Here is a 12,592-nt window from a genome sequence, read left to right as displayed (position 1 = left end):
ACGTTCTCTGTTCTCCTAGTAACTGCTGCTAGTTTGAGGCATCTGTCATCAAACACTTTATTCCTCAGATGGCCAACAGCTGCACTGGCACTCTGGAGGTAATGTTGGATTTCATCGTTGATATATGCTACCATTGAGAGAAGGATCCAAAGGGATGAGAATTGATCCACATTGTCTAGCGGTTCACTGTGGATCTCGATAATCAGGGGACATTTGGGGCAGCAGGAGTAGACAGGTGGAGAGAATCTTTGTTTTCTTTCTAAAATCATACAGTACAGAGGAGGTCCTTCAGCCCATCAAGTCTATACCACCAAAGTTACACTAGTCCCACTTTCCAGCACACGGCCCATAGCTGAATATCAAATGCTCATCAAAATATATTTTAAGAAGTTGTGAGGTTACCTGCTTCAACTGCCTCTGGGCAGTGCATTCCAGACCCCAATCACACTTTGGGTAAAAATCTTATTCTGCAAATCCCCTTAAAATCTCTTGCTTTTCACTGTAAAATTATGCCCCCTTGTTATTGACTCTTCAACTCAGGGGGAACAGCTGCTTTCTATCCAGCCAATCCATGCTCATCAAATTATACACCTTTATCAAGTCACCCTTCAACCTTCACTACTCCAAAGCAAACAATCTGAGCTGATCCAGCCTCCCTTCTTAAACTATTCCACCCCAGGCAACATTCTGGTGAATCGTCTCTGCAGCCTCTTCAGTGCAATCATATCCTTCCTATAATCTGTGCACAATATTCCAGCTGAGGTCTAAACAAAGTTTTGTACAGCTCCAACATAACCTCTCTGCTCTCATTATGTCTGCCTCGATTGAGAAAGGCAGGTATTTTGTATACTTCACTACTGTATTAACCTGCCCTGCTACTTCAGTGATCTATGGACAAACACCCTAAAGATTAGATTAGATTACTTACAGTGTGGAAACAGGCCCTTCGGCCCAACAAGTGCACACCGCCCCGCCGAAGCGTAACCCACCCATACCCCTACTGTATATCTACCCCTTACCTAACACTATGGGCAATTTTAGCATGGCCAATTCACCTGACCTGCACATCTTTGGACTGTGGGAGGAAACCGGAGCACCCGGAGGAAACCCACGCAGACACGGGGAGAACGTGCAAACTCCACACAGTCAGTCGCCTGAGGCGGGAAATGAACCCGGGTCTCCGGCGCTGTGAGGCAGCAGTGCTAACCACTGTGCCACCGTGCCGCCCATCCCTCTTGTCTTCTGAGCTTTCTGGTATCCTGCTAGTATTCCCTTTTCTTGTCAGTTCTTCCAAAGTGTATTACCTCATACTTATCAGGGTTAAATACCATTTGCCACTGATCAATGGAAGATTGATCAGTCTGTATATATCCTCCAAGACCTTCTTACTGTCAAACACCCAGCCAAATGTCTGTGTCATCCACATTTAGGTATCATCCCCTGCCACATTCCCATCTATATCATTTATACATATCACAAATAATGAAAGGTTCAGCACTGATTCCTGTGCTGTCTGGTCACACAAACAGCCTTCTACCACCACCCTTTGTCTCCTGGTTCTATGCCAATTTTGGACCTAATTTTCCAAATTAACTTGGATCCCATATTATTTTATTTTTTCTTTATCAGTTTCCCATGTGGAACCTTATCAAAGACTTTGGTGAAATCCACATAAACTACTTCAACTACATTCAGCCTACATTCAGTCCAAATTCTCAGATGCCTCTTGGGAATGTGTGAATGATTATTTGAGGCTTGGCCTCAGTGTGTCTATACACCAGCATCATCAGCTTACTGCAGCACATTGACTAAAATTGGGGCGATCCAGGTGTTGGACTGCAGACAAGTTATTAGTTTCTCACTCACCGTGTTGAAAAGCTCCACTTCAGCAGGTTTCATGGAAACTGGGTGATGTGTTATGATGCGCAAGATGGAGAAGAACATTGATACAAAGTCACCACCTTGTTTGACCCCAGTTTGCACAGGCAATGGGTGTGGTGGATCCATTCCTAAGGAACAAGGCTTGCTCAGTGCATGTCTCACATGTAAATAATAAATGGATAGGAGACAGTGAGGTCTGCAGATGCTGGAGATCAGAGTTGAGAGTGTGTTGCTGGAAAAGCACAGCAGGTCAAGAAGCATCCAAGGAGCAGGAGAATTGACGTTTCGGGCCACAGCCCTTCATCGGGAATGAGGCATCATTCCTGATGAAGAGCTCCGACCCAAAACGTTGACACAATAAATGGACAGGGACGGGATCAGATTCTTGGAGGACTCCAGAGATCCTGACATATGCATGGGAAAGATGCTGCAGCAGGAGATTGTCCAGCTTCAACTAGATAGATGAGAATTAAATCAGGTGGGTGCAACTTCACAAATATCAGTCAGCATGGCACCAGAAAGGGGAGTTGGTTAATTTGGTGGGAATAGGGTAAAAATAAAAGTAAGAAATGGGTCTTGTGAACAAGATAAGCTCGGAGAGGGCACAAGGGGAAACAGGAAGTTTCACAAATGTGTGGCAAGGCAACAAGTAAAATGAACTTCTTTGAATTGCACACAGCACTGTAACACAATGGCGTGTTTATATTGGAGAAAGTAAGGTCTGCAGATGCTGGAGATCAGAGTCGAGAGTGTGGTGCTGGAAAAGCACAGCAGGAATCCTGATGAAGGGCTTATGCCCGAAACGCCGATTCTCCTGCTTCTCAGATGCGGCCTGACCTGCTGTGCTTTTCCAGCACCACACACTCGGCGTGTTTATATTGCCATGTTTACATACAAATTACATATGATGGGGAAAAGATTATTGAACAGCTACCTGTTCATCATTCCTGTGATAGTCATGTTCTTCCTCTGGCTTATCCTCAGTTTTCTGTTTATTTGACTCATCTTCTGGCTTTGTTTCGCCTGATGAAAATAAAGCAAATCAACAGGATTAACTTAGCAAATTATCCACAGGGGAAAGCAGAAGAGTCTTAATCTACACAGGTCTACAGCAACTGTTCAATATAAACAAAACTCAACAACATAGCAATGTTATGTTGATCATAAATAAGCTTTTTGCCAAGCTGCAATTTCTTTGACTGGACTAATCAATTTGAAGGTAAAACACATCCAACTGCTCAAACTAGCATTCCCAAATACCAGATTTTCTTAATTTGGTCCTATAATGCTCTAAACCATCATTGTCCTTTCTGTAGAGACAGCTGATCTGATTGTGTTTTTCTATTCATTCATAAGATGCAGTCAAGACCAAAATCTAGTTTATCCGGAACTGTTCTTGAGAAAGGGATGGGGAGCATCTTAATTTGTTGTAATCATTGTGATAAATACACATCTTCAGTGCTCCAAGGGAGGGGAAACTAGAAGTTTAACCTAGTGATGAAGCATTGATCTTATCTATCTGCAAGTCAGATCTGTGTGCAACTTGAGGGAAAGTAGCAGGTTGAGATGTTCCCATGTGCCTACTGCCCTTGTTGGTGATAGAGGTTACACATTTGGGAGGTTCTGTCAAAGTAGTCTTGAACTGTTGCTGCTGTCCATCTTGACCACCTCTTACTGCATATCTGAACATGAGATGATTTTCAACAAAGGAACATCTACCCACAACTCCAAGTTACATGGAGTAGTACTGTACACATGCAACCGAACTCAAAGAAAGTGAGCATATTTTTAAAACATTATTTAAACAAAATAAAATGAAACTGCAATTCCACCTGACAATTATAGGTGCAGGAACTGCTAGCCTGACTGAAATGGCACAGAATGTCCTCAGAGTCTACCCTTTTGCTTCTATAACAGTAAGAGGATCAATCATCAGAAAGACAGACTTGTATTTTCATAGAAAAAAGATTATGGCCTCAGAATATACCAAACTACATTACAGTCAATGCAGGGTTTGCTGCAATATTAGAAATGTGGCAGCCAATATATTCACAAGGTCCCAAAATCACCAGTGTGATAACGATCAAATAACCTATGACTTTGATTCAATAAAAATATATTGGCCAGGGCATCATGGATAATTCCCTTGTTCTCATTCAAAATGTTGTGATGCATTAATATCACAGTCAATAGACAGTATCTCCACCAGTATTGCATTCTCTCAATAATGTACTGGAGGGTCAGCCTTCACTTTTGTGCTAAAGCTAAGTACTTTAGTGTATAACACCACAAGCGTTTTTAGGGTGTGTCTTATTTGTAGCTTTGCCTTTATACTTTAAAGTTCTCAAATGCTATTACGAAGACTAACAGCCTTCCGAGTTGATATAGTAACCGCTCTTGCATCAAAGGTCTACATTTAATTCCAATCTTGCCAATAAGTTAGAGACTAAGTTAGACTAAATAAGAGACCTAAACTAACCACATGGACACCCACTGTCTGTGGCAAGGTCGACACGACATAACAGGTTACAAAATGAAACAGAACAAAATAGCAAACAAAAACACATTCTTCTCTGATGCCATCAATGTATTTTACACCTGGTTCGAACAGAAGGTCAGTGCAATGGTGTCATCTGCCCCCAAGCCTTGGATGAACCTCAGTCACCACTGCAGACATCAGGTTGGCCAACATAAAAGTGAAGGAAAGTGACTGGCCCAGGTGCAGCTCCCGTGCACTCAGACCCAGTGTGGATCAACTGGCGGAGTATTTCAGGATAGCTTTAATCTCTCCTTGCTACAATCTGAAGTCCCTACCTGCTTCAAGAAGGCCACCATCATCCTGGTACCAAAGAATACACATGCAACGTGTCTCAATGACTACGACCCGGTGGCTCTGACCTTCATAAATATGAAGTGCTTCGAGAGGTTAGTCATTGCACAAAGCAACTCTAGCTTCCCAGCCTGCCTCAATGGCAGATGGTCTTTATGAAAGTCCCCTTCCTTTTGCTTAATTCCTCAATCAAAGATTATTCCATAAGTAAGAGTTTAAGTTACAAGAGAGAGCACAGACAAAATTAAGCTGAAAAACAGAGTAGCACCAAGTAAGCAAAACTTTCCCAGTGCTGAGTAAGAAAATGTCATTTGGCAGAAATGGCGCAACAGAAAAGTGACTAACCATCATGGAGAGGGTCGAATTGTTGTTTAGCTGTGCACGTCTCACCTTTGACCTCGCCAGGCATTTCAAGGCCAAGTTTCTGATAAAAGTCTTTTTGCTTTTTTAACTCCGCTGTAAATAACAAATTATTAGTATGTAAACAAACTTGATTATTAAAATACTATGACTGCTATTTTCCTGTATAATGCAAGAATTTCTTTTGATATATTACATACAAAGTATATATAATGCTAAGTTAATTTGCAGTAAAAACTATTTCATGACAAAAAAATTAAAGAGAAACTAAACATTTTTGCAACTTGTCATGAAAAACTGAAGAACATTTAAAACTGCAAAAGACCTCCAAACAGTCAGGTGAACTGAATAAAATACACCCATAAGATTTGTAGCTATACCACTATCCTGTCACTTGCATCATGCAGGGTTTGCAAGGAGTGTTTGTGAAGAATGAGCATTCTATTCAATACTGGAACAGGCAGGAGATTAAAGAACCATAAGGATACTTCCTGATTCTTTCGATATTCATAATAAATTGCTAGAGTTACATTCTTTCAGATCATAAGAGTTTAATTTCAGGTTGATGTTAATTTTTCTGGAAATTTACGTCCAATTTTTATACTAAGTCATAAGCTGAATGTAAAATGGAGGCTGACCTGACTAAAGAAAGTTCTTTGCTCCAGTAATCCAAAACTAACGTCATAGCCTCAGCATTATCTGAGGTGAAATGATCAAAATCAGAAATAAACAACACCAGGTTATAGTCCAATAGGTTTATTTGAACAAAGAAAATTTACAGCCCAGGAACTGGCCCTTCAGCCCTCCAAGCCTGTGCCGATCCAAATTCACTGTCTAAACCTATCGGTCAATTCCTAAGGATCTGTATCCCTCTGCTCCCTACCTACTCATGCATCTGTCCAGATACACCTTAAATAAATCTACTATGTCTGCCTCTGCTGGCACCGTCTGTGTAAAGTACTGTCCGCGTTTATCCCCCTTAAACTTTTCTCCTCTTACCTTGAACGCGTGACCTCTCGTTATTGACTCCTTCACCCTGGGAAAAAGCTTATCTTTATCCACCCTGTCTATACCCTTCATGATTTTGTAGACCTCAATCAAGTCCCTCCCCTCAATCTCCTTTTTTCTAATGAAAACAATCCTAACATACTCAACCTCTCTTCATAGCTAGCACCTTCCAAACCGGCAATATCCTCGTAAACCTTCTCTGCACCCTCTCCAAAGTGTCCACATCCTTTTGGTAATGTGGCAACTAGAACTGTACAAAGTATTCTAAATGTGGCTGAACCAAAGTCTTGTATAACTTTTAACATGACCTGCCAGCTCTTCTACTCAATACCCCGTCCGATGAAGGCAAGCATACCATATGCCTTCTTGACCACTCTATCCACCTGTGCAGCCACCTTCAGGGTACAATGGACCTGAACTCCCAGATCTCTCTTGCCCATCAACTTTTCCCAAGGCTCTTCCATTTACTGTATAATTCGCATTAGAATTAGACCTCCCAAAATGCATCATCTCACATTTGCCTGGAGTGAACACCATCTGCCACTTCTCCACCCAACTCTCCAGTCTATCTGTATTCTTTGACAGTCCCCTCTGCTTTCTGCTGCTCTTCGTGGCATCTGCAAACTTACTGATCAGACCACCAATGCCCTATGCCAGATCATTTATGTATATCACAAACAACAGTGGCCTGATCCCTGTGAAACACCACTGGTCACTTTTCTCCAGTTTGAGAAACTCCCTGGAGACTCTGTCTCCTGTTGCTCAACCAGTTCTTTATCCACCTAGTTAGAACACCCTGCACACCATGTGACTTCACTTTCTCCATTAGTCTACCATGGGGAACCTTGTCAAATGTGTTACTGAAGTCCATGTATATGACATCGACAGCCCTTCCTTCATCTATCAACTTGGTCACCTCCTCAAAGAACTCTATTAAGTTGGTAAGGCATGATCTCTCCCGCACAAAACCATGTTGCCCATCACTGATAAGCCAATTCTTTTCCAAACATAAAGAGAGTCTATTCATCAGTACCTTCTCCAGCAACTTTCCCACCACTGATGTCAGGCTCATTGGTCTGTAGTTAGCCGGAATATCCCAACTATCCTTCCTGTAGAGGGGAACAACATGAGCAACTCTCCAGCACTCTGGCACTTCATCTGTGTTTAAGGATGCTACAAAGATTTCTGTCATGGCCCCAGCTATTTCCTCTCTCGCCTCCCTCAGCAACATGGGATAGATCTCATCCAATTCCGGAGATTTGTCCACCTTAATATCCTTTAGCCAACCTAACAGATCTCCCCTCCCTATGTCTACTGATCAAACTTCTACCTCTCATCTCAACATTCATCATGGCCTGTTCTTCAGTGAACATTGATGCAGAGTAGTCATTGGGAATCTCACCCATTTTCTCAGGTTTGATACACAATTTTCCTTCCTTATCCTTTAGTGGACCAACCCTTTCTCTAGTTACCCTCTTGCTTCTTGTATATAAATAAAAGGCCTTGGAATTCTCCTAAATTTTGTTCGCTAAAGTTATTTTATGATACCTTTTAGCCCACTTGATTCCTTGTTTAAGATTGGTTCTACTCTCTCGATATTCCTCCAAGGCCCATTCTGTTCTTTGCTGCCTGGACCTTATGTATGCTTCCCTGTTTCTCTTGACTAGTTGCATGATTTCTCCTGTCATCCACAGTTCACGATTCTTGCCTTTCCTATCCCTTGTTTTCGAAGGGACATGCAGATCCTGCACTATCTTCAACGTTTTTTTGAAAGCCTCCCACGAATCAAAAGTGGACTTCTCTTCAAATAGCTGCCCCAATCCACATTTCCCAGCTCCTGCCAAATTTTGGTATAATTGGCCTTGGCCCAGTTTAGTACTCTTCCCTTAGGATTACTCCAATCTTTATCTATAAATATTCTAACACTTACAGAATTGTGGTCCCAAAGAAATCCCCCACTGCAACTTCCACCATCTGGCCTGGTTCATTCTGCCCCATCCAGACCTCTGACACTAAGTGTATCCCAGTTAACGTTGGGAAAATTAAAATCTCCTATCACCACCACCCTGTTGCCTCTCCATCTTTCCGTAATCTGTTTACCTATTTGTTCTTCTATCTCACGCTCACTGTTGGGAGACCTGTAGTACAGCCCCAACAATGTAACTGCAGTATCGAACCTGAGAAATTGGGAGAGATTCTCAATGATTTTCCACTGGAAAGGCCCAGCAGGTCTAGCAGCATCTATGAAGAAAAACCAGAGGAAGGGTCACCGGACCCGAAACATTAATTCTGATTTTTCTTCACAGATGCCGCCAGATCTGCTCAGACCCCCAGCAACCCCTGCCTCTGCTCCTGATTTACAGCATCTGCAATTCTTTCCATTTTTATTTGACCTGAATAATATGATAGATATAGAGTTGCATGCTGAGGGCCTAACCAAAGTAATAAATAAACAATTTTTAAAAAAAATTTCCACCCAGAGAGGAGATATATCAAATCTGCTGCCTGAGAGGGTGATGGAGGTTTGTACACCTGCGACACTAAAGAAGCAGTTGGATGTTTACTTAAAATGCTGATTCACAATGGGCTGTAAATGAAGTACATGTAAATGGGCTTAGTTTGTTTGGTTTTCGTTGGTCAGCACAGACATGGTGGGCTGAAGGGCCTGTTCTTTGCTGTTTGACTCTGTGGCTAAACTTCAGACTTTCTCTGAATGTAGCTTCTTCCAGCATCTCTAACCTCCTTTGGCACAATGGGTTAATAAGGGTCACCTGTACATACCAAGGGTGCCTCTGAGGTAGAGTCAGCATTCTTATTCTCTTCTAAATGCAAAAACCTGCAATGTACATATGCTGTTGTCCAATTCTGTACTGTCAATTTAACTCGCTGGATGTTGACAGCATATTCCTCTCATTCAGGATAGGAAATTAAAACAGAATCAAAAGTTAATGTCGGCAAAATTATTAGTATGTGACTCTAAGAGACAAGATAGAAGTGCCTCATGTTGAATACTACCCAGGACAAACCTTTGAGAGAAGCACTGCAATTGTTTCAATGAATCTCATGAGTCAATTTTCACAATGTTAACTCAAGCTAGCTTGCCAATAGTAATGGTGTACACATGTATGCGCGCATCGATGTATGGGAGGGTTGACACGATTTGCATACTTTTCCTTTTATTGCACAGCTTTAGTTTGAAATCACCTCTGTGACTGATCAATACAAAAACTTACAAACTATTAACAGTTCACATTTTTACCTAGAAGTTGAGTCAAATTTGAAAATTTAAATGTTGGTTACCATAACAAGTGAGTTCATAGTTCTAAATGTTTGAGGTTATCAAGGATTATATAATTGTATGTGTAGATGTATTATATACATGTGCGTGCACAATAAATTAAAATAGAGATGATATCGAAAGGTTAAATTGATAGAAAATAATTTGTAATTATCACGATTTTCACAGTAACATCCAGAAATGTATTCTTTGTAATTTGTGACTATTTTTACAACATATATTCAGACATTGCCTTAATATTTCAGTGTGTGTGTGAGAGAGATAGAGAGAGAGAGAGTAAGACAGAGCTAGAGACAGAGTGAGTGAGAGAGTGAGCATAAGATCATCTAAACGATCTCTGCAATGCAGTACTTGCATCCATTTAGCAATTTGTTGCACAAGGGAGTTTAGTCTTGAAAAGACAAGTTGGCACATCAAGAATTATAAAAGACAGTGATCTCATCACATTGGGTTTAACATTTTAATCCAATGAAATAGTTTTTCACAGTGGTCTGATATATTCATAAATAGACACTTCAGACATTCAAATAAAACCAGAATACAAATTATGCCATTAGAGATGAAACATACCTCATCCTGAAGCACATAAAAAGTCAGACTCTTATCAGCTTGAATAAACACCAACAGAAAGCTCAGCAAATATGATCCATGGAATAAATGCCAAACACAATAATTTCAGACTTGCCAATTCTGATCTTACAAAAAAATGTTTTTAATCTTAACTGAAGCCTATTCCACTTGGTTTCAGCAGTTAAGCAATCTTGTTCCAATGATTAGATGAGGTTGTTGTAGAATGTACACTTATCATCATGCAGAACAGTATGAAGTACATCAGTACGTCATCACTCTGTATTCTGAATTGAGACAAAGCTGAGAAAAACAAATACAAATTTTGAAGACGACAAACTATCGATGTGACTGCAGGAACCAGGATGCTGTTCAGAATTACAAATAGTCTTGTGCCTTCAACATCAAAGTTAGGAGTCTCCAGCTTGTGGAATGTGATCGCAGTGATGACCAATGTATTTTTGTTAAGTGGTGAAGGGGAACCAATATATGACGCCAGAAATTCAAACATCAAAAAGATATAATGCCAACTACACTGACACAGAAGAGGTTGGGGCAGGGAGTGGCAGCAGGGTTTAGGGATAGTGGGTGCAGGGAAAGTGTTAGCAAGAGCAGCGACCATGGTGTGGGAAATACCGGGAAGAAGGTTTGTGTGTGAGAGTGGAAGATCATGGGAGAGAGAGTGAGGGAGGGTGAGGGAGGGAGGGAGAGAGAGTGAGGGAGGGAGAGTGAGGGAGGGAGAGTGAGGGAGGGAGAGTGAGGGAGGGAGAGTGAGGGAGGGAGAGTGAGGGAGGGAGAGTGAGGGAGGGAGAGTGAGGGAGGGAGAGTGAGGGAGGGAGAGTGAGGGAGGGAGAGTGAGGGAGGGAGAGTGAGGGAGGGAGAGTGAGGGAGGGAGAGTGAGGGAGGGAGAGTGAGGGAGGGAGAGTGAGGGAGGGAGGGTGAGGGAGGGAGAGTGAGGGAGGGAGTGAGCGAGAGACAGAGTGAGAGACAGAGAGAGAGAGTGAGTGAGTGAGAGAGTCAGAGAGTCAGAGAGAGAGAGTGTGAGAGAGTGAGTGAGTGAGAGAGAGATAGCGAGGGGGGGGCGAGAGGGGTGGGGCGAGGGGTGGGGCGAGGGGGGGGGCGGGGGGGGAGGAGCGAGGGGGAGGAGCGAGGGGGGAGGAGCGAGGGGGGAGGAGCGAGGGGGGAGGAGCGAGGGGGGAGGAGCGAGGGGGGGGGCGAGGGGGCGAGAGGGGGGGGGCGAGAGGGGGGGGGGCGAGAGGGGGGGGGCGAGAGGGGGGGGGGCGAGAGGGGGGGGGGCGAGAGGGGGGGGGCGAGAGGGGGGGGCGAGAGGGGGGGGGCGAGGGGGGGGGGGGCGAGAGGGGGGGGGGCGAGAGGGGGGGGGGCGAGAGGGGGGGGGGGCGAGGGGGGGGGGCGAGAGGGGGGGGGGCGAGAGGGGGGGGCGAGAGGGGGGGGCGAGAGGGGGGGGGCGAGAGGGGGGGGGCGAGCGAGAGGGGGGGGCGAGAGGGGGGGGCGAGGGGGGGGGCAAGGGGGGTGCAAGGGGGGGGCGAGGGGGGGCGAGGGGGGGCGAGGGGGGGCGAGGGGGGGGAGAAGGGGGGAGAAAGGGTGAAAGAGGGTGAGAGACAGTGAGGGAGAGTGAGTGAGGGTGAGTGAGGTGAGAGTGAGTGAGTGAGGGAGCATGAGAGAGCGAGAGAGAGTGTGAGTGAGGGTGAGTGAGGTGAGGAGTGAGTGAGTGAGGGTGAGTGAGTGAGTGAGTGAGCATGAGAGAGCGAGAGAGAGTGTGAGTGAGTGGGGGTGAGGGTGAGAGAGGGATGAGGGGGGAGAGGGGGGTGAGAAAGGGTGAGTGAGAGAGTGTGAGAGAGGGAAAGAGAGCGAGAGACAGAGAGTGTGAGAGAGGGAAAGAGAGCGAGAGACAGAGAGTGTGAGAGAGGGAAAGAGAGCGAGAGACAGAGAGATGGAGGGTGAGAGAGATGGAGGGTGAGAGAGATGGAGGGTGAGAGAGATGGAGGGTGAGAGAGATGGAGGGTGAGAGAGATGGAGGGTGAGAGAGATGGAGGGTGAGAGAGATGGAGGGTGAGAGAGATGAGGGTGAGAGATGGAGGGTGAGAGAGATGGAGGGTGAGAGAGATGGAGGGTGAGAGAGATGGAGGGTGAGAGAGATGGAGGGAGAGAGAGATGGAGGGAGAGAGAGATGGAGGGAGAGAGAGATGGAGGGAGAGAGAGATGGAGGGAGAGAGAGATGGAGGAGAGAGAGATGGAGGGAGAGAGAGATGGAGGAGAGAGAGATGGAGGGAGAGAGAGAGGAGGGAGAGAGATGGAGGGTGAGAGAGATGGAGGGTGAGAGAGATGGAGGGTGAGAGAGATGGAGGTGAGAGAGATGGAGGGTGAGAGAGAGATGGAGGGAGAGAGAGATGGAGGGAGAGAGAGATGAGGAGAGAGAGTGAGGGAGAGAGAGATGAGGGAGAGAGAGATGGAGGGAGAGAGAGATGGAGGGAGAGAGAGATGGAGGGAGAGAGAGATGGAGGGAGAGAGAGATGGAGGGAGAGAGAGATGGAGGGAGAGTGAGATGGAGGGAGAGAGAGATGGAGGGAGAGAGAGATGGAGGGAGAGAGAGATGGAGCGAGAGAGAGATGGAGCGAGAGAGAGATGGA

The 12,592-nt window shown here is 44.8% G+C and overlaps 1 protein-coding gene across 2 annotated transcripts in view; it reads right to left on the bottom strand.

The window, feature by feature from the left end:
• Window positions 1–12,592, bottom strand: part of LOC140485526 (polycomb group RING finger protein 3) — a 212,901-nt gene that overhangs the window by 73,971 nt on the left and 126,338 nt on the right. For both annotated transcript variants that reach the window (XM_072583706.1, XM_072583708.1), the window contains 2 exons: window positions 5,057–5,167; window positions 2,816–2,904 (listed from right to left, as the gene is read on the bottom strand). In XM_072583706.1, coding sequence (XP_072439807.1) covers window positions 2,816–2,904; window positions 5,057–5,167 — 200 coding nt within the window. The remainder of the gene's footprint in view (window positions 1–2,815; window positions 2,905–5,056; window positions 5,168–12,592) is intronic.

Source organism: Chiloscyllium punctatum, chromosome 14 (genome assembly GCF_047496795.1).
Source record: "Chiloscyllium punctatum isolate Juve2018m chromosome 14, sChiPun1.3, whole genome shotgun sequence".
NCBI classification, from domain to species: Eukaryota; Metazoa; Chordata; class Chondrichthyes; order Orectolobiformes; family Hemiscylliidae; genus Chiloscyllium; species Chiloscyllium punctatum.
Note: the sequence above shows the minus strand (reverse complement) of the source record. Positions and strands in the feature narration are given on the sequence as shown.